The sequence below is a fragment of the Eublepharis macularius genome, chromosome 2, assembly GCF_028583425.1.
Source record: "Eublepharis macularius isolate TG4126 chromosome 2, MPM_Emac_v1.0, whole genome shotgun sequence".
Taxonomy (NCBI): Eukaryota; Metazoa; Chordata; class Lepidosauria; order Squamata; family Eublepharidae; genus Eublepharis; species Eublepharis macularius.
In genome coordinates, this window is record NC_072791.1 from 192486112 (window position 1) to 192510619 (window position 24508).

A 24508-nucleotide genomic window follows, 5' to 3' on the forward strand; every position below is an offset into this window, starting at 1 on the left:
TTGAGTACAGTGGCACCTTAGAGACCAACAAGATTTCAGGATATAATCTTTCAAGAGTCAAAACTCCCTTTTTCAGGTCTTGTTAAGTGTGGCAAAGTCTTTAGCTCTGATTTAAAGTACGCCTGCCCAAAAGACTGGCTACCATAATTTTAAATCTGTGTCAAATGTGGCACTTAAATTTACACTTAAATTTATCATGTTTCTGTCCCACCATAAATGTGCATCTTTCTCTGTATTCTGGCTCCTGCCTGTTCAAAATATTAATCTACATCAGCAAATATGTAGTTTTTTCTGAAGAAAATTGTGGTCCTGTCTTGGAAGGAACACTATGAGCATCACTGCCTCTGCTTTCATACACAGTGAACAATGCACTTTCAATCCACTTTGAATGCATATTAGTGATTGTTTGCAAGTGGATTTTTCCATTTTAGACAATAAAATCAGTGACAAAGTATAGAAGAATTATGTTTATTTTTACAACAAGTATGCTTGATTTCATATATTTGTCCCACCCCCTTTTTAGAACCATAATTCTTACTGTTTTCAAGATCTCTTCTTGTAGTGATCTGTAAAGCAATTACCACTTTTCAGCGATGAAAAATTAATCATGTTCTTTTCTTGTGGTAGCTCTTTGACAGAATCAAGTTATTCTGGATGCCCGCAAAACACCAGCCGGATTTCATCTATCTGAGGCATGTTCCTCTTCGGAAAGTCCATCTCTTCACAGTAATCCAGCTGAGCTGTCTTGTGCTGCTGTGGATTATCAAGGTCTCCAGAGCTGCCATAGTGTTTCCTATGATGGTATGTACCTACATTCTATAGAGTATAATCTATTCTTAGTAACAAGGAAGTTGGCATGAGAAGTGCAGTCAAGTTGTAGTAGCCAATATATTATGATGTTGGAAGAAGGGCTCCACTTAAATCTGATGTTGGCTTGTATTAATGTGGTTGAAATTGGTTTAAGGATTCTTCTTTTCTCCAACACTTCTGAGCGGGGAGATCCAAGAGTACTAGAACGTTTTTTTCTTTATAAATCAGAGGCTCTTTAAATCTTGCCTCTCAGAATTCGTTCTTTGGTTCTTGGGTACAGGAACTGTTGGCACGGACTGTGGCTAGTGTACCTAGACAAAATGCCCTAGACAGTGACCAGAGCTACTCCTTCCTCTAACTGCAATACGCTGCTTGCCAGCCATTTAGACATAAAAACTGCCAGATCTGAGTTACTTCCTTCGTTTTCTGGAATTCCTTTTATTTTAAGATTATTCTAACTTAATTTGCTTTCCGTTGCTGCTAATCTTCCCTCTATAGCTGTTTCACTTGATTGGAGATTTTTAATTTCTTCCTGAAGAGTCATTCCCAATTCAAGAGCAGTCTCTGCGGTGTGGGTGGCTTCCGTCAGGCCGCCAGTTAGTTCTTTTGTTTGACTGTGGATTGGTTTTAAAAGTTCAGTTACTATTTTTGAGCAGATGTTCTGTAGGTCACTTTTGCAGATAGGAGCCTCTCTGTATTCAGTGGGCTTTTCTCTGGTCACCATTTTAGCTCTGGAACTTGCTTGCATTATTGCAAGTATTATTGACTCTCCCGCCATCAAAAAGGTCTCCATTGCTCCCAATTTTTTGGAAGCTGATTTGACTTTTGTTGTTGAGGATTTTCCCATTTCAGGTAGGTGTTTTTTTGCTCAGATTCGCACCACTTTTTTGGTTATAGAAGGAGAAGTTCTGGGAGCTTCGTGATCATGCATCTGCCATTGTTCAGCATTGATCCACCCTGGGAGGCATTTAGGACTGCAGCAGGAGGTGGAAGATGGGTATGTCATGCTCTGCAGACATCATTCCACCTATGGAAAACTTCCAGTAGATCCGAGACAAATCAAGTCAAGTTTATTGCTGTTCGTAACCAGCATAAAACAGACAGAAATACGAGCATAGTAATAAAAATATCTAGATTTCAATCTATGAGCAGAATCTAGGTCGTTCCCAAACAAATAAAGTATGATAGATTAACTTAACTTAAAAGTTATTCATATCATGTTGTTACTAATTCTCTATGGATCCTATAAACTGCTGCCAAAAATTTGGCACACACGAGTGTAACCTGAGGATTAGAATCTAGTAGAAGCATCTTACTAGTTACAGAGTCTGAGAGACCTGACAGTCTTTCCTGTATGGTGTGAATAAATCCAGCTCGTATTTGATGATAAAACCCACAGTCCTGCCTCCATTGGTTTCCACCCTCGTGCTCAAATACATGCACACATATGCATCTTACATGCACACATTTGCATGAATGTCTATGCACCCATATGAATGATACCATTGCCCATGAATGTTTCAAACCTCACAACTTTGGCCATTTGTTTGTTTAAAACATTTATTAGCCGCCTCTCTACCTTGCACGAACTCAAGGCAGCTTACAATTTAAATAAAATAACAGCCAGGGCTTTAGTTGGGTGGTTTTAAGAGCAAAATTTATTCATAGCTGCCAATACCATCTTACCATATTATATTTTACCATATTATATTTTGACTAGGTTTTAGCATTGGTGTTTGTCAGAAAACTCATGGACTTATTTTTTACCAAACGAGAACTAAGCTGGTTGGATGATTTGATGCCAGAAAGCAAGAAAAAGAAGCTGGAAGATGCTGAAAAAGAGGTAGGCCTGGACTTCTTTTCTTTTTTCCTCTCCTTTTCAGCTAAAACTGTCTAGTTGACATTTGGTTACATTATATATATATAGCAAAATTGACTACCTAGATTTTTTTCTCCCCCGCCCCCCAGTAATCTGAACCTTGTCTGTTATTATTGTAAAAGATTGTGTGTTCTATAAGCCCATGTGACATTTCCCACAAATGTTTACACACACAGTTGATGCTCATCCAGGCACTTTTGAATGGAGTGATTACATCTTTTGATTATCTTTTGCTATAGACAGGATGAACATTCCCATCTAGAGTCACTAGTTGACCAGAATTGGATCATGATCTAAAGTGATGGGACGTACTAAGTTATAAACAGCACAATCCAGTCATCTTCTAAGAGTCATGCAGTGACTTGCAGACCTGGTGTTCTCCTAGGCTTGGGGTATCAAGGGTGTGCATGAGCTCCCCTGTATTAAGGAAATTACATGTGGACATATCCTGAGATTTTCCTGCTTCTAAAGTAGTGTGGTATAGTGGTTAGTGTTCAACTGGGATCTAGGCAACCTGGGTTCAAATCTGCCACGAAAGCTTGCTGGGTAACCTTGGGCCAGTCACTGCCCTCAGCCCAGCCCACTTCACAGGGCTGTTGTTGAGAGGACAAAATGGAGGAAGTTTTATGCCACTTTGGGTTCCCACTGAGAAGAAAATGGGTTATAAATACTGAAATGAAATTTTTAAAAATAATGTATTTCACAGGGATGTTTTGAGGATAAAATGGAGGAAATGTTGTAAGAAGTTTTGGAATCCCTTGGGGAGAAAAGCAGGATATAAATAAATAAATCTTTCTACCTCTTTTGAGAGGCAAGGGCATAAAGGAAATAAGAGGAATCTGCATTCATTGGCATGCTGAGCTCCCATATGATGCCCTGAGTGCTGCATTCTATTTATCGCAGTGTGAAGTGATAAAAGCGAAGCCGAGGCGTTTCCCTCATGGTTGCCACAGGAGTCCATTACTCTTGATTCCATGTTTCTTCTTTCATGTCACTGGCTTCTTCTCTCCGAATGGTGACAGACAACAAATATACATTTTCATTTGCATCTTCTTTTATTTTCAGTTGCTTTTTTTGAGGAGTTATTTTTACATGTTATGGCATTGCTAAATATTTGAGGCTATTATTAAACCTGTTCAGCTGTCAAAATCCTGGGAAAGCTGTGAAGCCTGGAACATGACAAAATTAACTAGAATTTTTTTAAAAAAAATCAGACATGGAGCCATTGGAATGTAATTGGAGATACATAATTCTGCTGGCTTTAAAAATAAAACTGGGCCTCTGCCTGCAAATGGAAATGAAGCTGATAGGTTTTTAAAGAAATACTAATGTAACGGGATTGAGATTTTCATTCTACAAGTCTGTCTTCAATATAAGAAACAATTCTTTTCTATGAGGAGCATTATTTGGTGAGATGCGGAACAAAGTTTGTTCTTAGTCTTCCTACTGGTAATTGTGGTAATCCTGAATCCCAGAGATGCTCTCAAAAATAGTGACCTACTTATAAAGAATGGCTTAATGTGAGCAGCCATGCTCCCATCAGTATCCACCATAGACATGGAAATAGGTCACATGGTAAATCTCCCAGGCCATACTATTTTTCTCAGACTGCTTCCAGGCAGAATTTTTACCTACACTGATGGTGGGAAGGCCCCCCAGGAAATGGGAGTGTCCAGATGATGTCATGCCCAATCCAGGCAACTCAGTTTCCCACCTTTTAATCTGGAGAGAATAATAACCTTATTTTCTCATGTTTGAAAGAGAAACCATTAGGTGGCTGTGGAAGTCCTACTCATAGTCACTACAGGGAGGATGGGCTGCTTTCAAAATGGCACGAGGCAGCTTGCTGCAATGTGATATTCCTCCTCCCCAGCCTGAGCTCTTGTGAGCGCTCCCGCCACGCTGAGTCTGCCCTCCGCCATATTGCTCCCTGTGAGGACAGTCCCTTGGCCTCAAATGGGGGTAAGGTAGGGGTTATGTTCACTCTTCCCCTCCTCCTACCCCGCTGAGCTGTGACTCTCTTGCCATCTCCTCCCCAGCTTCATCGGGAGCGTCCCTTTTATTTCCTTTCCCCCACCACCACAGCCAATCCCCTAATCTTCCCAATTCCCTGGCTTCCTCATCTTCCCCCAGTGCCCCCTCCCCTCTCCTAATGACCTGTCCCTGCTCCAACTGTACCCTGTCCGTGTCTGCCCCCATCCACTCAGCAGATAGTTCCCACCTCTGGAGTCCTTCCCTGGACTCCCTCTCACACCTTTCTCGCCTCCCCGGTCAGGCCCGCCCCTCTCTGGCTCGGCGCGGCTGTTTCCACTGGGGCCAGACATTTGGCCCAATAGAAGGGGCCCGCCGTGGAGGGCTCTTGCCCATTGTGCCTGGTCATGCGGGAAGAGTTGGTATCGGAGCCTCTGTTGGCTCCAAATGCCAGTTGAGCGGCAGGGCCTGGTACTTTCCTCCAGCCCATGTGCTCCTGGCTGGCTACTTCTCCTGCTGCCACTCATCCGCCTTTGGCTGCAGGCTGGCCTCCTTCCAGGTGAGCTGGGCTGTTGGTTCAGGGTCCCTCAAGGGGCGGGCTCCCTGATCAGGAGGGTGGCAGCAGATCTGAGTCTGGCAGAGCCGGACAGCCCTTTATAGGGCTTTTATCTTTTTCCAGCTGAGCATTACAACATGACTCAATGGGGAAAGAGAGGAGCAAGGGATGGATCTGGAGTTTGGGGCCCACCAAAATCACTGCTCTGTCTGTGCTTTTGAATAGGTGCAATGCGGGGGGGGGGAGGAGTGGAGTGAGGGGGACGCGGTAGCCAATGGACTGGGAATAGGTGTGTGCAGTCACCATTATTGTGCCACTTGCTGCTGCTACCATAGCAGGGACTCATTTTCACACCTCTGTGTAGATGCAGCTGCTGTCTTTTTCTTTCTCATAAACAACATACTTCCAAACATGTTGAAGCCACACAGTATATTCCTCCTCTCTGATCAAATAAAGTGTTTAAAATATTTTTACTGTTAATTTTTTTTTTTAAACTTGCTTGATGCGCAAGTGGAGACACACAAGGGATACCTGGTTTGTATCTGTCGCAATCGTTGGCAAACCTGGGCTCATGTGGCAGTTAAAGATCCCTGCTGTGTTTGCTCTTTATATTTTTCACCTTCAAACAACCCGACAGCGAGCAGCATCACATGTAATGCATCATGAATCATCCGCTTGGTACATATAAGCCTCCATATACAGTATCTTCCTGCAGTTGTGGCTGTTTATATCACTACTCCCCAAAGAACTCATCATTATCACCTATGATCAAGGGGCACAATCCACCCAAAGTTCCTTTATGCAAACCCCACTGTAATTGAATGAGAGTTGCACAAGACCAAAGCTTTCCCGGAGATTGTGCCCCAACGTAGTAACACTTCTTACGGAGTTTCCCATCTTTCTTGCAAAGAGTTATTTTCAGCAGTGAAAATTAGCTTTTGTCAAAGAGTTGTCCTTTTAAATACAGTTTCCTAATTTTTGGCATCTGTCTCATCACTTCAAAAAGAGTTGTTAAGGGCAGGTCCAGTGATATGACACCTTGTTAAAAACAATTTGGAAACAGAAATGGAGAAATACTGTTTGTTTTTCTTTTTTGAGCGTTGAATCGGCAAAAGTGAAATCCCAAGCAGAGTTACTCCAGTCTAAGCCCATTGAAAGCAACTCAGTAACTCTGTTTAGGATTTCACTGTATTTGTAGGCAAACAGTTACAGCAAGACCCTTTTGTTCATCTCTAAATCATTTTCTCCTAGGAGGAGCAAAGTATGCTGGCAATGGAGGAAGAAGGTACTGTCCAGTTACCACTAGAAGGACACTACAGGTAAGCCATTTTGATTTAATCTTTGTTTCTCCATCGACATTCAAAACCTAGGAAATGTCAGTAATGTGCAGTAGTTAGCATGTCAACTCCCCACTTCCCTGTGAAGCTCACTGGTTGATCTCAAGTCACTCTCCTTCTCAGAGCCTACGTACATATTACAAAGTCCTCGGATCACATCTGGTTCCGTATGACTTGTGAGATTCCCATAGGAACTCAGCTTCCAGACATTTGGGGACGGAACTATGGTGCTCAGACCATAAAGGGAATAAAGTTGAGATTAACATCTGTAAATGTTAGGCAAATTTTCATTAGGCAGTTTTCAATGCTTTGTTCTTCATGGTGTCCCCCCCACCGCCAGTTTTTCTTCTATTTTTGCTATCTGGTTCACTTGTTCCTTATTTTTCCTCCCCTCCCGTGTATGTAAATCTTGCTGATTAAGAGTTCACTTCATGCATCTGAAAAGTGGCCTCTGGCCCACAGAAACTCAGGAGACATGTTTTCTATTCCTCACTTAAATGCCGGAAAGTTTGCTGATGTAATGTGTTGTATGCATGTAGATGCTTATTCCATGAAATGAATAGGAAGCTGCTTTCTGCAGGAACTCTGGGGGTGTGCATTGGAATGCTTATGATTGCTGTGGAACAGGGGGTTAAGCTGTCAAGAGCCCTGCGGAAATGAATGTGTCCTTGGTATTACACTATTTCTAGGGCAATAAGTAATTCTAACTACAGTAAAGGCTTTGATATCCAGCACTCATGGGGAATAGGGGTTGCCGGTTAATCAAGTCCGCCAGATACTCAAGCTCATTGCTCTCCCATGGCAACCCTACCCAGAGGACTCAGCTGTGATCAAATTCACCCAGTTGGGAACACCATTGCAACAACCCTATTCCTAGTGGGACCCTTTTCCTTCCTCCAAAAGCCGTCCTGCACAGCAGGCAGACAAGCGGGTCAGCCGCCTGGGCCGAGGAGAGCAGCACCCAAGGATGATATCAGCTGGCAGTGCCCGCAGTCAGAAGCCCAGCAACAGTCCAAAGCATTGTTGGCCAGCTAAAGAGGCAGAGTTGGGTGGGCATGCACGTGAAGACATGGATATGGTGGCTGAGAGGAAAGAGGTTGTTTTCTGAGTGATGCCGGTTAACAGAGCATCCTGGATAGCAAAGCTTGTACTACTTGTACATTGATACATATTTCTTTATTTAGTGACTGGAAAGTAGGTTTGTGTGTTCCTTATAGTCTATAGATTGCACAGGACTGCAGATAAGGAAGCTTGATTGCTCTCTCTTTCTGTGTGTGTGTGTGTTGTGTGTGCTCATTTTGTTCTAGAGATGACCCATCCGTAATCAATATTTCTGATGAAATGGCAAAAACAGCGGTGTGGAAGACACTACTGATATCATCAGAAAATAACAAGGAAAAGGAGTCCAGCTTTCCTTCTAAAAGGTTTAATATTTTTTTCAAAAATAATCCTCTCATATTCCATCTACTTTAGTAAAAATTTGTTTTGGATCAATTTTTATTTATTATTTATATAATGGGTTGGATCCAGCCAGCTTTTTCACTAAATCTCTCCTAATTCCACTCCTTCCAGCCCCTGTTGCACATACCTTTTTTCCATACAAGTTCCAAGAGCTCCCCAACATAGTCTTTTTTGGTGGTCAAAGGAGACCCTCTCCTCCCTTTTTTACTAGTGGAAAAGCTGGTTGGATCCCACCTAGCCAACACACACACACTACTGGTACATTTCTTCCTTGAAGAAATCAGATTATCAGAATCTTATAAACGCTTCTAGGCACATACTGAAAACACCAACAACATGACCGAGCAGCATCAGTGCATGAAAGGAAGGGTATATGAACTTTTATGTTTACACAACTGCCCTACCAACAGAGTCTCTAGGATCATCAGGTCTGTGGAAGTGCTGTACAATCCCACCTGCCCAGACCCTGTTGTCTACAAAGTTTAGTGGTAATCCTGGAGATTATATAGGAGCGGGTGTGTGAACAACGAAAAAGATCTACCTGGAGTTTTAGGATGTTTATGGGTGACTGCTTTTCCACCAATGATAGCATTAAATACCTCGTGTGTGTGTTTCTCATAGGAGAGGTACTTGCTAGTGCAGATGGGCATGAATGTAGCACTAATGTTTCTGTACTTTATATCACTGTTGCTGTGCCACTCTCACTGATCCTGCTAGACTGGTTGGACTAGCAACAATTGTCAGGAGTACAGTAAAGCTGCTTGGTAGATTTTCATGCCTCTCTTATGCAGAAGCAAACATATAGAAGCAACATTACCAGCAACAGAATAAATCCCTAACTGAAGACAAAAGAATAGTCAGGTGATCTAATGGACATTTCAAGTGCATGATAAATTTGTCTCTTCCCTTTCCTAGTGGTCTTCTATAATTTTCAGGGAGTAGAACACATTCTATTTAGCTTTATTATTCTACAGAGTCTAGTATGTGAGAGATTTTCTTTTTCTTCTTTTTCCTCCAGCACCACCACCACCACCACCAGTACGTTTTATACAATGAGTTTTGTGCTAATCATATAGCCGTGGGTGACCCCACCGTATAGGTCAAATATCTACATAATGGGACCACCCCTGATTACAGTAGATGTTTCTTTAAACCTGGGGCCATCCAAATTACCAAGATCTTGTGAAACTACCTCACAGAATTTTGGTCATAATTTGTTCCATTTTGAAACTAATTTAATTGATCTCAAGGTTATCAGACAATTCTACTGAATTGTTGCCACTGTTGTTCTTTTTCTTTTTAAGGCCAACTAAACTGCAGGGGATCAGTAAGAAAAATGTAATGATGCAGATTAGTAGTTGGTATATAAACCATTTTGTATTGGCTGGAAATGATCTGTTGTGTTCCAATGTGATGTGTAAGAATAGCAGTTGCACGGACTGGTTATGGTAGTTATAGCAAAATGATCACAGGTCCATTTCTGGTGGCCCCTTAAAAAGCTTTAGCGTTTTGCCTTGGAAACCCCAGCAGGGGTTGCCCAAAGTTGGTTGTGACTTGATGGCACTTTCCACCACCACCAAATGCCTCACAACATAAAAGTACAATTTTGAGAACCCAAATAAGCATGAATGGTGTTATCTAGAACATGTGCTGTCATAGCTGCCAAAGTGCAGAAAAGTTGGCTTAGTGATTGATAGGAGCTGGTTCTCTGTTCTCCAGCGGAGCACAGTTCTGGGTTCTTTGTGACTGGATAAGAGGAAAAGTTGGATGGATAATCACGTGTATGCATGGGCTTCTTGTTCCTGATAGTAGCTGTGTTCATGCAGGGACTGATCATACTCTATAAATTACAAAATCATAGGACCATTTCTATTGTGAAATCCTGGTTGTTACCCTTGCAGAGCTAGTCCCTTCTAACTCCACTGATGTCAATAGACAGAGGGATATAACGCTACATAGGATATCACAGCTGAGTATAAATGCAGTAGTCTAAGTTATTTCTCCCCTTGCCATTCATCTTGAATTAACACTGTTTTCTACTTAATTGTTCCATTATCACATTTCTACCATAAGCTCCCCTTCCTAATCTCTCTAGAAGCTGATTCCCCAAAGGTAAGAGGACCCTGTCCCCAAATCTCTGCCTTGATTGCTTTTGCCACTACTAAATGGTGTTCTTTGGAAACATTAGCTAACATTATGTGTAAATTTTGGGGAGACAAAATTTAATGGAACTGTATTGAAAGCAAGTTCAGAAGCTGCTTGAATGTCCCCATGTTGGTTCTTTAACATCTTGCATAACAAGCAAACATACTCAGTTTTTAACTTTAGAACAAAACAGTTTCATTGAGATGTTTGTCTGCGCTGAGAAGGAAAAAAAAGAAATTCACTACGTTTAACTTCCAAACATTCACTGAAATTAAATTCCTCTACTTGATTTCTAGCATTTTGTCACCCCAAAAATGGCGTGTTGCTTTTTCAATGTTCTTACTTTTCTTAAGCAGCATAAACAAGATGACTGGACCACGTTCAGATAGATGTCACTACCTTTACCCTTTAGTTTGGGTGGGACTATGTGACCCCCTGGTTCATAGGCTCTTTCCTTCTGCTAATCACACAAACTGGGCATCTCATAGTGAAGGCCTGAGTACCTCTGGGGTACTATTCCACCACTGCCCCCCCAATTCAATGTACGAACTGAGTTTTTGTTTCAAATATTTTTTAGATGGAATTTAAAAAGTCCTTTCGATGGCTTCCTAATAGATTCCATATTAAATAAAACTTTTTGGTCAAAGCTAACAATATGACTTCATATTTTAATTTTGGTGTCCTCCCATTTAAATGGATACAGCATACTTTTAAAAATTAAAACAAGCTATGAAGGTTGAAAAGGGTGAAACTAGGCTGAACTTCAGCCACACTGGCTTGCTACAAAAGTAGAAATTACTCTTCATCAGGATGGATGTTAAAAAACAGGACTGGGCGGATGGGGGAAAGATGTTTCAGGCCCATGTTGGCATCCTAAGTTGAATGCTGGGCATTGTTGAATAGACTGGTTGTTGCTGGATGGGTCTAGTATTAGGTTTTACTTTATGCTTTTTGCAAGGAAGAGGAAAACTGGCATTAGTCACAGTTCATCCCATTCTATATCTGTATAGTCAGCTGCATGTTTTAAATGGCTGACATTGGCTAGATTACATTGCCTGCTTTTTGCACCTGGTCAGTAAGTGGTATCTATCTGAGAAGTGATTGCCAGACCTAATCACAAGATTAGCTAAGTTCATGTACAGGCCTTGAAGGAACATAGAGACACTAAGCAGTAAGTCTCAACTCTAAATCTCAAACTGTATTTTTTTTAACATTTTGGTATGTTTTTTGTAAAAGTTGGTCTGCCCATGAAGTGTGATTCCCAGATAACCTTCAAATTTCCCTGTCCACTTGGAACAGGATTTCTGGGGGCATTTGAGGCTGCTATGGGAGGGGGGAAATTATGGTCTGTGGGTGGAAATCCTTGTGCTCATAGCAATACTGCTCTGCATCCAAGCTGTTTTATAATGTGCCATAGTCCAATGGGGAGCTACTTAAGTGTCAGGAGATGAATGTCCCCATTATGGCACATCAAAATATAATGCCGTAAGATGGGGGAGAATGATGAATAAAAGAGAGAGTCAACTTTTTAAGCAGTGGCTACAGAAAATGTACACTGAGGAAATACCTGATAGAAGTTACGTCTATGGAACTGAGGTCCTTGGTTTGAATCATGCTAGTATGGCATAATGTCCATCATGCAGCCTGTTACCAAGCAATGCCACCACTGCTGGAATGTAAATCATTGCACAGGTCCTGATCCTGTGGTATGTACACATGGATTTGGGGCAGTGTAAACCTTAGTGTGTGCTGTGACGTGAGGAAAGCATTACTGCCTGAGAGAAAACTCCTCTCAGAATGTACTGTGGCACTTATAGTCGCTCTCTTGGATTTCTTGCATAAGTGTAATTGAAACTGTTCGTGCCAGATCTTGAATCCAAATTAAAAAGAAAAACAAACAACACTAGCCCTTTATTGGCAGCGGGGAGTAGTGATAGCTAATATTCAGTACACATTTTTGTTACTAGATACTAATATATCATTTTTGTTTTTTAAAAAGGTGCTGGTTCTTATGTACATGGTTGCACTGATTTCCACCTGTTCCCCCATCAAGACTTAAGAGAGCCCCCCAAAGATGCCAGTACTCAGTACTGGTGAATACTACCACAAAAAAAGCCCTGGATATATCTTTCCTGTATATGATGTACTCCATCATTTGAGTACTGATTAAAAAAAATCACACACACTCCTACTTCTGGGTTGTAAATCTAGTGTTCAGTGACCAATATAATGCAAAACGTGCTCATTTGCCTAGCTGCATTTCCCCAGTTAGCGCATCTGGGACTTCGTGGGTAGCAGCCAGCACTGCTGTTCTGACCCCCTCCCCAGTATTGAAGTCGGCAGGTATTCTTGTAGTGCCGTGCTACTGGGATGTACAGGTAACTAAAGCAACTGTGTGCACAGCACCTATAATCCGCATATGATTAGTCTATATTTCCATCCTAGCAGGGTGCTGATTGGTTTGGAAAGAACCAGGACTTGGATCCTATAAGCAAGTTTCATGCAGGCTAGATAGTCTCTGTCATGGAGCACACATCCTGTTCCATGAAAACTTAAATTTGCACAAGATCAGTGGTTTTCAGTAGGTCTTTGCAAAAATGGAAGTTTTAGCATATGAGGAAGTGCTCTCTATGACAGAGGTCACAGGACTCATTTATAGAATCCAAAGCCCAAGTCACCGGCCCCGCTTGCAAAGTTGTTTGTTTCATTTATACATACTCCCCAACAGCATAGAATAATACCAAAGGGTAGAGTCTCCCATATAATTGCCCAAGGGGGCCCTCACTAGATCAGCTGTTTGTTAAGAGATGGCATTCTAGCCATGCCAAGGAGGTCCTCCTAAACAAGATCATATTTATTTACGGTTTTTGTACCTATATCCCACTTTTTCTTGTGGCCCAAGACAGCTTACAATTCTAAAAGAAAACCATAAATAACCTTCCCCCAAGAAAACATCTAGAGGTAGCAAAGAAGCCAGCCTTACAACGCCTCCTAAAAATGTCTAAGGATGACACCCCACTCAGGAAGCCCATTCCATAAGGAGGGAGCCACTATTTAAAAGGAACTGGCACTAGTTGATGCTAAGCAGGCAATCTTACATGGAGAAAAATCAAGTGGGAGCTACAGGACTACAGCTGATATGCATTGGGAGAGATGGGCTCTTTGATATGTGGATCCTAGGCCATGAAGGGCTTTCAAGATCAGCTCCTTGAAATGAACTTAGCAACAAACAGAAAGCCAGTGGAGGTGTTTTAAAATAAGTGAAATGTGTTCCCATTGGCCAGTTCCTGATAATGACCAGCCTTCTGAATTCTGGATGAGCTGAAGTTTCTGGACGGTCTTCCAGGGCAGTGCAACATAGACTGCATTACAGCAATCCTATCATGAGATTATGAAAGCATGGAATAGCCAGGTCAGCTGAGTCAAAGAAAGGGGAAAGTTGGCATACTGAATGCAACTGACAGAAGACACTCTTGGCTACTATATCAATCTGTTTTTCAAACAACAAGGCTAGGTTCATGGTTCCAGGCTCTTAACCTTCCAATTCTACTCCATCCATGTCAAGTAGATCTAGTTTCCCCTTCCCAAACAGCATTACCTTGGGCTTCTCTGGATTCAGCTTCAACTTGTTCTGACTTAACTACTTGACCACATCCATAAAGTACTGGGTCAGAACTGAGATGGATGCTTCCAGAGGCTTAGCGAAAGAAACATAGAGACGTTTGTCATCTGCGTATTGATGACATCCAACCCCAAAACTCCAGATGATCTCATTCAGCAGCCTCATATAAATATTGAGGAGCACTGGTGAGAGAATGGAGCCATGAGGCATTCCACAGGACAAATCCCAACCTGTTGGTTCTGCTTCCTCTCTGGATCCAATGAAACAAGAAAGACTTACAACCATCAAAGAGCTGCTTTTCCAGTATCTGCTCTATATGCCAGCTGATGATAAGGAGTGGTCAAATGAGTCGAAGGCTGCTAAGAGGTCTAACAAGATCAGCATGGGTGATTGTCCCTGTCCACCTTTAAAGAAGATTGTCCACCAGCGCAACCAAACCAATCTCAATTCTAAACCAAGGACTGAAACCAGATGGAAATGGGCCAAGGCTATCTAGCTTCCACATTGGACTTAGCAGAGTGCAGAATGCTGACAAGTAATTCTTGTGCTACTCTATATAGTGAGACCACAACCCCACAAAGAGCTGTAGAGGAACTCAGAGAAACTAATGGAGGGGGAAGCAGTTATGCAAATTGTCTGTATGTTTGGAAATGGGACGTGTGATGAAGGCATAAGTAAAATCTGTATATTCTCGCTGGCCAATGTACTTATCTGGGGTTTAGAAACACTGGCTGGGAAGAAGTATCTCTTCAAACTTTCCTCCTACTAGGACCTTCTCTCAGAGTCATTCATTTGACTATTACTCACTTCATTACAGCAAAATAAAACAGAAGTTGCATGGCAACTTAAAGACTAAGAAAGTGTATTCCATCATAACCTTTTGTGAGCCCCAGCTCACTTCATCAGATGCATGAAATGTTCATCTTTTAGCTAGATGTACGGCAGCAGCTCTGGCATTCTGGAGCAGTGCACTGGAGGAGGGCTGTTACTTTGTTCCTATTCTGCCGGTAATAGGTTGTCTCCTACCAGCTTTTCTGCTGGTGCAAGTGGGAGGGGCGGGCCTTTTGACCTCCCCCAAATTTGTACAAGGGTTTCTGAGTCCCCTCATTGACCAAATGAGGGATGTAATTTGGGCAAGATCAACCATTCTCCCTTTTGCTCCAGTGGAAAAGCAGGTTAGATCAAGCCTGTACTAAGGTCCTTTGATGGATCCTCAGCTAGATGGCATGTTACACTTTTGGTGGGTTATTGATACGAAGTTGTGTAAAAAAAAAGTGTCTTGGTTTTTATGTTTTGGTGTTAGTTATGGCTAACTTTGTAAGCCAGGTTTAGTCAAAAGGGGGGGGGGTAAATATTTTTAACAGATAAAAGAGGATCCAGCTGCATCAATATCTATTGATTTGCTAATGATTCCAGTTGGAGGGCACAGATGTGCAAATTTTAACCAGACCAGTATTCAATTTCTTGTTTGTGCATTTTGTGCATCAGAAAATGCCAGCATTCTACATGGCCAGTGGTGTTTGCAAAGAAAATATTTGCCCCTTAAACACACAGTGATCTTTGCTTGCATGCTCCCCAATTTGTATATCAGTAACATAAAAAAAAACTTTGGCTGTTCTTCTGTTTTGTTCTTTGTCTATTTTCTTTTTCTCTGTGATGTTGGCAGGCACTCATCATAACCATGCTTTTCTTTGCTTCCTGGTTTTGCACATTGTGGCATGAAAAGCTAATGCAAATTGTATTGCTTGATGGATGAATCCCCCCCACTGCCACCCTGATGGCTTGCAATGTTTCATGTATGGCAAGACTGTCTTTCTTCTCTTTCTTTCCCCAATACAGCACTGAAAGCCAACAAGAGAAGAAAGCTGACTCAGGGAAAGGTGTGGACCGTGAAACTTGCCTATGACTTGCTCTTTAGTTTCTTTTTACAAAACAGTGCATGGAGTGCCACAATACGTAAAGTGACTCATTTCATTCTCGAAGCTGTCCTTCATCCCAGAGTATAAGCGCTGGTAATGCAAGTAGAGCCATCGGTATTTCAGCTCATTAGCCCTTCATCAACTCTGGTCCATAATCCATCGCAGAAATCAGCTGTATCCAACGAATGAATCTTGTGCTTTCCTTTCCGGGTTCTCCAGCCTTCTGAACCCATGGCATCCAGTTGAGAAACGAACAAAAGTTTCCTTTCACATTGAATTTCTGTCTCAGTAGGCGTGGGCACTACTTTCCTACTTTGCTTGTGTAATTTATTTTCATGGCTTCTCCATTTCAGGAAGAAAAAAAAATCTTGGGGAAAAAAGCCCTTCTTTTTTAATAGGTTAGCTTTCAGCCTGTCGTTTCAGAAGTCCCAAGGTAACAGCGACAATTGTAGTTTTAGAGCTATTTTTAAATTAGTGGCTGAATCCTGCAAACTCTTCACCACAAGAACCACCAATTTAAAATCATGGCTTCTCTGTATGCGTGTGTGCGTGTGTGTGTGTGTACGCGTGCGTGTGTGACTTAAAAGAATCAGACCCTATATTTGTGCAATTTTCCTTGATTTAATACTGGATATTTAATATTTAAATTTCTATGTAACTGGAGAATAAAGTCAATATAATATATAAAGATATATAGGATATAGTTAACAATTTCTCATCTTGTTTGGAAAAAGTCACATCTTAGGATGTGTGGTATCCATGCAGTATTTGTTGTGAATGCAAGCTGTCATTACAATATCTTATACTGTACTATATTAAATGTTGCAGTGGTGATTCCAACAGCTGCATTGTAGTGGTAAGTAATCCAATTTCCCCTCTAGCTTTCTGGATTATAACCCTTCACCGAAATATGCAGTAATAGCTCCCTCTTCTCCATCACCAAGGGTGATCAATGGAGGGGCGGGGAGAGCATTGCTTGAAGCATCTGAATACTGCCATTGAAATTCCTACATGATGTGATGTGCTTGTCTGGGTATAGACAAGTACTGATTTGATCCAGATTATAAATCCTACATATATTTTTGCTAGAGAGCTTGTTTTGTTATTTTGTCAAATGCAGGCTTTTTTAAAAAAAGAAATGCACTTGCAATTTGCCACTCCAGGAAACAATCCAGCCAGCATTAAAGCTTCACCTTGGTGTCAGTGAGGCATAATTTAGTGTTTTTAACTGTGTCATCAGGACCCAGAGAAATAATGTTTGGCCCTGAATGGGACTAAAGCGTGCTTAGCTATGCCTGGATTGCTTCCTTAATTTATTCCATACTGCAAATTGCATTGGCTCTCATGATCCCACTAAATGAGAGTTTTGACACTAATGTCAGAGGGCCAAGTTATTGCCATAAAGACCCTGTTTGCAAAAATGATACAAAAACCAAACATGAGTGTATGTTTCGGTTTGGCCTTCGTGAACAGGAATAGTTGAACTGAATTTCCTGATCCAAGGCAAACATTTCCACAAGTTTGGAATACAAACTCTTTTTGTATATGCCATATAGATTTTATCAAGGTCCTCATATTTTATTGTTTAAGTAGTTTTTAACTAATGAGAACAGCAAGATTGCACCCCTGGACAAGATCCATCCTCACCTGAGTGTACAGTTGCATGACTTCTTACTGAATCAAGGTAGCTATTTTCCCTCCTTCCCTTCTCAGCCAGTTTCAGCCAGGGGCATTTAACCATTTCCTTCAATAGGAGAAAGACAGTGCGCCTTCCCTGTGAAGATCCAGCCATAGCACTCATCCTTGTGAATTCTGCACGGGTTACATGTGCTTGGAGTGTATGTAATGTTTGGGGGTGGACCTCAAGAGGAATTGAGACTGCTGATCTCATTGAGGAAGTGCACTTGGTGGGTAAAAAGAAGGGAGGGAAAGGGACTTCTTGAACCCTTGGGAGAGAGTGGATCTGTCTCCTGTGATTAAAATCTAAGTGGGACAGATGTCGAACATTTTACAAACGTTTTTGATATGTATTCATTTTTTAAAGAACTTTCAATACTTTTTATGAAAAAAAGCATACTACACAAAAAAAGTAGATCTTATGGAATGTTTTCAATTTACAGGGCTTGACAACCAATCTCATAAATGCACTTTTTAAAAACTTTCTAAATTCTCCAAGATAGTGCAATAAGCCTTAGCTCTGCAGGCATGCATGGCTCTGACGCCACATAAAACAGCTTGTGCCAACACAGCTACAAGGGAATTCTGCACAGACGGGAATAGAGAATCAACCCATCTGAGAATCCTTTGTGTTACTGCGTGCATATGGAGTTCCAGCAGATGTGAAAGTGATCTCTGCAGGTTTGCAGAAACATTTGGGGTTCTTTTTTGGTGAATCCCTGTGGCAGAGATCTGTCCATGTATACATGAACATATGGAAAAGAACAAGGATGTCCCAGGAAAAGAAAAGGCATGGTTCCTTTGATAAGGGCAGCTAAATGGTTCAACTTGAACCATTTCAGCTTATCTGATCAATGCAGTCAGGGAGTATGGGATGATTCAATGGATTGCAGTTCCTGATGGTTCAAGAGAAGACAGAGATACTGATCCTCAGTGCCATTGCTGGGGTATCCAGAAGAAAAGGTTTTGCCAGGTTGGGTAGTTTGTAGTGTTATTTTCACTTTGTAGATGCAAAGCTGAGATTAAGAAGGCATTGACAAGGCTGCAATGAAGGAGGCAGTTCCAACAGTGACAAACGTTAAGTGGGCCCTTGCGTGGTGTGAGTGCTACAGTATGCCAGCACCATATTGGCATATCAGCTTGGCAAGTTTATACCTCTGAGACTACACTGAACCATGGCATCAATAGTGGTGGCCCCTGAGAGCCAACTTTGGAAGTGGAGACTGAGCAAGAAGCATGCACATCTGCACAGGCTGCTGTGGGTCAGTGACCATCAGAGTGTAGTGTAGGCTCTGCACTTCAAACCGTAGGGGCCTCCACCACCACCACCCCCTACCCGAGGCCCTGTGCTTCATACACTAGATCACCGCAGCTGCTCATGGGCCAAAAGTAGGCTAAATCAAGAGGACAGAATAAAAAGCATTGGGTTAGATCCAGCCAGTTTTTCCACTGGTGAAAAAGGAGGTAAGGGAGGGACCACCAAAAAGAAATGTTTGGAAACATGAGACCTGCAAGGACAAAAGCCATGTGGAATGGGGGCTGTGACAAGGAAAACTTGGCTGAGATTGAATGAAGAATCTAGCTGGATCCAACCCATTACATCTAAAATTATTTTGTGGCCACCGATTCTTCCTTTAGACTTGTCTTAGTATTCAAATATTTCAGATTCACATTAGGCAAATTATATTACCTTATACAAATCAAATATTTGCATTTAATAAAAATACGTTTTTAAATTGGAAGGGGGAGGATAGCTGCATTCAGACTAAAATGCTTTGGTATTGTGTTTTTCTTATCCACTGTAATTTTTGAAGACAAGGCTAGTATAGCACTGCAATGCAGATTTATCCCTGGAAAGAGACTGCTGAATAAATTGCTGACTTTCTGTAACAAAACAATCAAAGAGAATTAGAAATAGAACCTGTCTTGCTTTTCTGGATACTATCAGATCAGTGTATTCAATGGCATTCTGTATTTCTGTTCAGTACTTCCAAGTATTTTTTTTTACAGTTATTCAGTTTTTGTGAGAATTGCAATGCTACTCCATTGTTAATCCCAACATTTTGAAATCACAGAAAAAAAGAGAAAAAAGCAAACAGTAGTGTTACAGTTACTTAAACTTTCATATTTCCTGGTCACAATTGCTGAATTTCTTGGATGTAATTTATTACAAAAGTTTAAGTAATGTGTACATGTGAATAGAATATTGTGTTTTTCACATCTTAAGAGATGCTAATGTGGAAATAAAATATTTATCCTTACTATTCTTCAAGCTTCTGTCTTTACTGCGTCTGTCATATGTTCTGCAGGCAACATGCCATCCACCTGATCCAGTGAGAGCAACCCAAGAGGGAAAATAGATTTTTTTGTGCACGGATGTGCCTGCCCACAGAGCCCTACGTCCACTGCCTGGGCTTCTTATTGGGCTCTGACATATATACATAGACTGCCTCACACCTGATCCATAGCATTAACTCTGGTCATTACAGTCTTTTAAAGGGGTGAAGCTAGAGGCTTATTTAGCAGGTGCTGTGCTATTACTTGCCATCATGAAAAGCTTCAGATGCACATTAACGAGGACATTTTTTTTCTCCAGGCAGCTGGTAATCCTAAGTGAGAGTAGCATGTGCCGGACTCAAAACAGGTACATGTTGCCTTGCCCCTCCTGCTTATCTAGATGGTGTTTTAATGCAAATCATGGACACACAGGCAGCAAGTTTGGGTCTAGACTAAGATTTGTTCATTTAACAATGCAATCCTAAAAACACTTTTCTAGGAGTAAGCTGGTATGCGTAGACCTGGGCCATTTCCACACGGCTTACCTTATTCTGCAAAATAGCGAAATCTCACGAGAAGATGCTGTTATCGCGTCTCCTCGTGCGATAGCAGCTTCTCATGCGATAACAGCGTCTTCTCGCGAGATTTCACGCAAGATTTCGCTATTTTGCAGAATAAGGTAAGCCGTGTGGAAACGGCCCTGTTGAGAAACGCAGTGTAACAGAGGCAGCCTTGTAAGCCTGTTCACTTCAAATGGGCTTACAAGGGCATAACTCTGTTTAGGGCCATACTGCAAATGCACTGCACTGTTAATTAGAAAACCTGGTTGGCATTAAAGTCATAATCTGTGCCCCCAGGACAAGAACAAAACAGTTGTGCTTCAGTCATTGTCCTTCAACTGTGTGCTGCTCTGGCATCCGCTTTTTAAAACAAAATTGTCAACATAAAATGGCTTTGATTAGACACAAGTCATATGATACTATTACTAAGGGTGTACAGGGGGTGATGATGCGTTTCTCCATTTGTTTTCATTTTAAAGCATGCATTCATTTCCTGTGTTTTAATTGCCTTTTTTATTAACTATTTGTACATTTGCGTGTTGCCATTTAGTTTTGTTTCCTGTTGATTTCAATGGCAGGCCTAGACCGTCTCCCTTCTGCAACTTCGCTTTTGCATCCAAATGTCATGACTTTTCAGGTATCCTACAAGTCCATTTTTAGGCATTCTCCTAGTCCCTTTTTAGGTATGTCTACTCGTCTTCCTCCTGTCAAATTTCAGAGAGAGAGAGGACAAAAGCCACGCCTTTTAGAGGCAATTTTTAAAAGTACACAGAATTCCCATTGCTTAAATATTTCTTTGCTGCACTTTCCAATCAGGCAGCCGTGCTGCTTTCTTGCTGTCCCTCATCACCACCATTTTTTTGTTCTCTACATATTGTTCCAGTTTAGGTCTCTGATTCGGAATGCCATCGCTGCATTACATTGCATTGCCAATATAAAGCAACGGGGTAAACAATGAAAAACAACACAAGTGAGATTTTTAATTAGTTTCTTATTTGTTTTGTTTTTTGCCCCATTTGTCTCTTGTAAAAAAGTAATGGGACAAGTGAGGTTCAAATACACACTGTAGTATGATACTATTTTCTTAGATATGTTCACATCAGCCTAATAGAAGGAAATGTGCACGTAAATGGATACTCTGCTGCATACATTTCCCCAGGCTAAAAAACAACACAGTCAGGTTGTTATGACGTTCCCTCGTCCTTACAATGTAGAAATGGCACCAGAGGCGTTTTTAAAATTCAACAATAATTTAGAGGAGAAAGGTCAGGTGAAATCGGATTGAAAATGTCTGAGATAATTCAAAACACACACACAAACACACATATATATATCTGAGGTAAAATCAGAACATGCATAGACTTCAGTTCTTAAGCTCTTCACAAATACTTAAATGCTTCTGTTTTGAGGCTTGGTTCCCTTCTTGTTCCCCAAGCTCTCTAGTATATTTTTAGTATTCTTTTTCTCCTCTTGGCTTACAGAGGTTGGTACCCACTTTCTAGTACCCCATTCCCTTTCTCTTCGCACACCAGTGCTTTCCTTCATCAGAAGGTCTGAAGGTCTCCAAAGGCAGTTTCCAACCACACTTGACCAGGGATCTCTCCACTCTCCAGAGCTACCTCCCTGTTTGACTGGGCAGGGGAAACCTCTTCTCCTTAGAAGATCTGTCCCCTTTCTTTGGCCAAATGGGAGTCTACACCTACTTCCCAAACTTCCTTGCCAACTTTTTCTCAGTTCTCCTGTTGGTGTTAAAAGTGCTGTACCTTAGGACTCCTGTCCAGGGCTGGATTGAGGGGGGGCAGGGGGGGTAGTCTGCCCCCAGCGCCGCCAGGGAGGGGGCACCGGGAGCAGCTGCCAGAGCGCGCGGGCAGCCTTGCATCCCCCCACGCTGCCTTTCGCCTGCCCTGCGGGACGGGCTGGCCGGCTTGACATGCACCCCCTGTCCTGCAGGGCAGGCAAAGGGCAGCACGGCCGCCCACGCCATTTGCCTGCCCCGCAGGAGAGGGGGCAGCCGGCTGGCCCCTGTCCTGCGGGGCAAGCGCATGGCATAGGCAGCCTCACAGGCCCCCACGCTGCCTTTGCCTGCCCTGCAGGATGGGGTGCGCGGCAAGCCGGCCACCCCGTCCTGCTGGGCAGGCGAAAGGCAGCATGGGGGGGGGGGGCTGCGAGGCCACCCGCGCCATTCGCCTGAGGGGAAGTGAATGGCGCGGGCGGCTTCCCAGCCCCGCATGCTGCTTCTGCCGCCCTGCGTGATGATGTCACCAAAATGACATCACGCTTCGGCGAGAGTGCGCGCGCGCTGAGCGCACACACCAGGTCAGAATAGGGTTGCCCCGGGCACCAGCAACCCTAGATCCAGCCCTGCTCCTGTCCCAACTCTTCCCACTCCATTCCTTTCAGCTCTGAGTGAAAAAAAACCTCCTCTTTCCAGCTCATGCTACCCAATCAGATGCCTTGGAGTAGCCTGTCACTAAAAATTGTTTCTGTGAAGGATTAACCCTTTAGAGTCCTGTAGCTGAGTGTACAGTATATCCAGGCTTTTAAAAACGTGCAGTCTGTCACAGTTGTCTTATTTAGCACCAGTATCATTTATTTGGGCATGAGGTGAAGAAGCTAATTCCATCACCTGTCCAAGAAGGCAGTTAGAGGTTAAAAGTGCCAGTCTATGTCTACTGCAGATTGATGTAACACACCCTTATACATTGGAAACCAAGTCTCAGATTAAGATAATATTGTGTGAGTGCAGTCCTGGGTCTGCTGGCACAATTGTGTTTTATCACACAATACTAGAGTTTTGGATAAAACTCCAGGAGCATTTCATGATTGGTTTCTGTATGTGTGGGTGTGTTTGATTATAAATAGTTTACAATTGACCACTGAGGTCAATTTGGCCTTAGGGCCAAAACACGTCTGGTCAATTTTTGTACTGTACCATGGTCTGTTTGTATTGGTCATTGCACTGTATCATCATCTGTGCATTGGGAATGTTCTAGCAAGTTTTAACATATGTATGTAGCCTGCGATTCAGGCCTTATGTTTTAAATTTTTAAAATCTATATATGTGTACAATTATAATAAATACTTTCTAAATATATTTTATTTTAGGTTGTAACTTGACCCCTTTATTTTGTTCCCTAGCTAGTATAAATAATTACAATCTAACTGGGTTGAAATTTACAAAAGTATGGTGTGGACTTCTCAGTCCAAGAAATGTACCAGTTCATTATTTGTCTTCTTGGACATTGAGATAGCTGTGTGTGCATGAAATCATCCACTAGAAACCAATTAAAGCATATGTTCTGGAGTTAGAGCAGTATTAAGCGCTGAGTCAGGATTGGTAGTACTTGCAGGCTTGGAGCATCCCACTATATAACTAGGCCTGACCTTGAGGAAATGAAAGGTCAAGCCCAGTCAAAGAGTCCAATCTGAAAAGCTCCCGTGCAATGAATGCAAAACGAGTGTCAAGAATTCAGAATTTAAGAAAAAGTAAGTAAGGAGACAAGGATCTCAGAACTGAATCGTTTGCCAGCTACGTGGTCCAAGCACAGGGCAGAATCCAGCTATGTTGACCCTCCCACTATTGGAATAGTAAGCAGATCTGGAAGAGAGATTTTACCTCATTCCCATGAAATTAAAATCCAAGGCGTGGTCTGTTTATGCTTCAGAATTGTGGTAAAACATTGAGTTGGTAGAATGTACTTCTTCAGATTGCTAATGAAAGCGCATTTTTCATTTTTCCTATATTAAGAATTCCTGTAAGTGGAAAAGTAGCACTACATGTAAAAGACTAGGATTCTTCTGTGCTAATGTTTAGAACATTTTAAAATAGTAGTGCAGTAGTGCACCACAATCTGAAGTGGTGTAGCCTGTTCTCCCATTTCAGCATTCTGCCTCTTCATTCTGTGGCATAGGTAGATCTGAACTAAGTCCAAACACAATCACTTTAATTATTTGAAGACTGGAGTACTTTAGTATGCAGTTATGTAGTAAGCCTTAGAAAGAGAAGTACATAATGATGTTCATGGTTTAAACTGAGGCAAGTATACCTTAAAAGACTGCAGAACCATCCTCCCAATCACAGCTTATATCTTTGTTGTTCTGACTGAGGAAGCCATTTTAAAAGCTGAACATACGTTATGATGGATTTAACCAGGTTTCCTGCCAGTAAAAAGGGGGAAGAGGGGGTCTCCTTTCAAAACCCAAAAAGCTATGTTAGGGTGTCTATGTAGATGCATAGATAAAAGACATGCAGGATGAGGGCTGAAAAAAGAAAAGGAATAACAATGACAACAAA

General features: G+C 42.0%; 1 protein-coding gene across 3 annotated transcripts in view; it reads left to right on the forward strand.

Moving 5' to 3' along the window:
* The window catches only part of SLC4A10 (solute carrier family 4 member 10), a 171184-nt gene extending 155497 nt beyond the window's left edge, over positions 1-15687 (forward strand). For all 3 annotated transcript variants that reach the window (XM_054970422.1, XM_054970423.1, XM_054970424.1), the window contains 5 exons: positions 628-801; positions 2531-2653; positions 6468-6535; positions 7861-7977; positions 15621-15687. In XM_054970422.1, coding sequence (XP_054826397.1) covers positions 628-801; positions 2531-2653; positions 6468-6535; positions 7861-7977; positions 15621-15687 — 549 coding nt within the window. The remainder of the gene's footprint in view (positions 1-627; positions 802-2530; positions 2654-6467; positions 6536-7860; positions 7978-15620) is intronic.
* The last annotated feature ends 8821 nt before the right edge of the window (positions 15688-24508 follow it).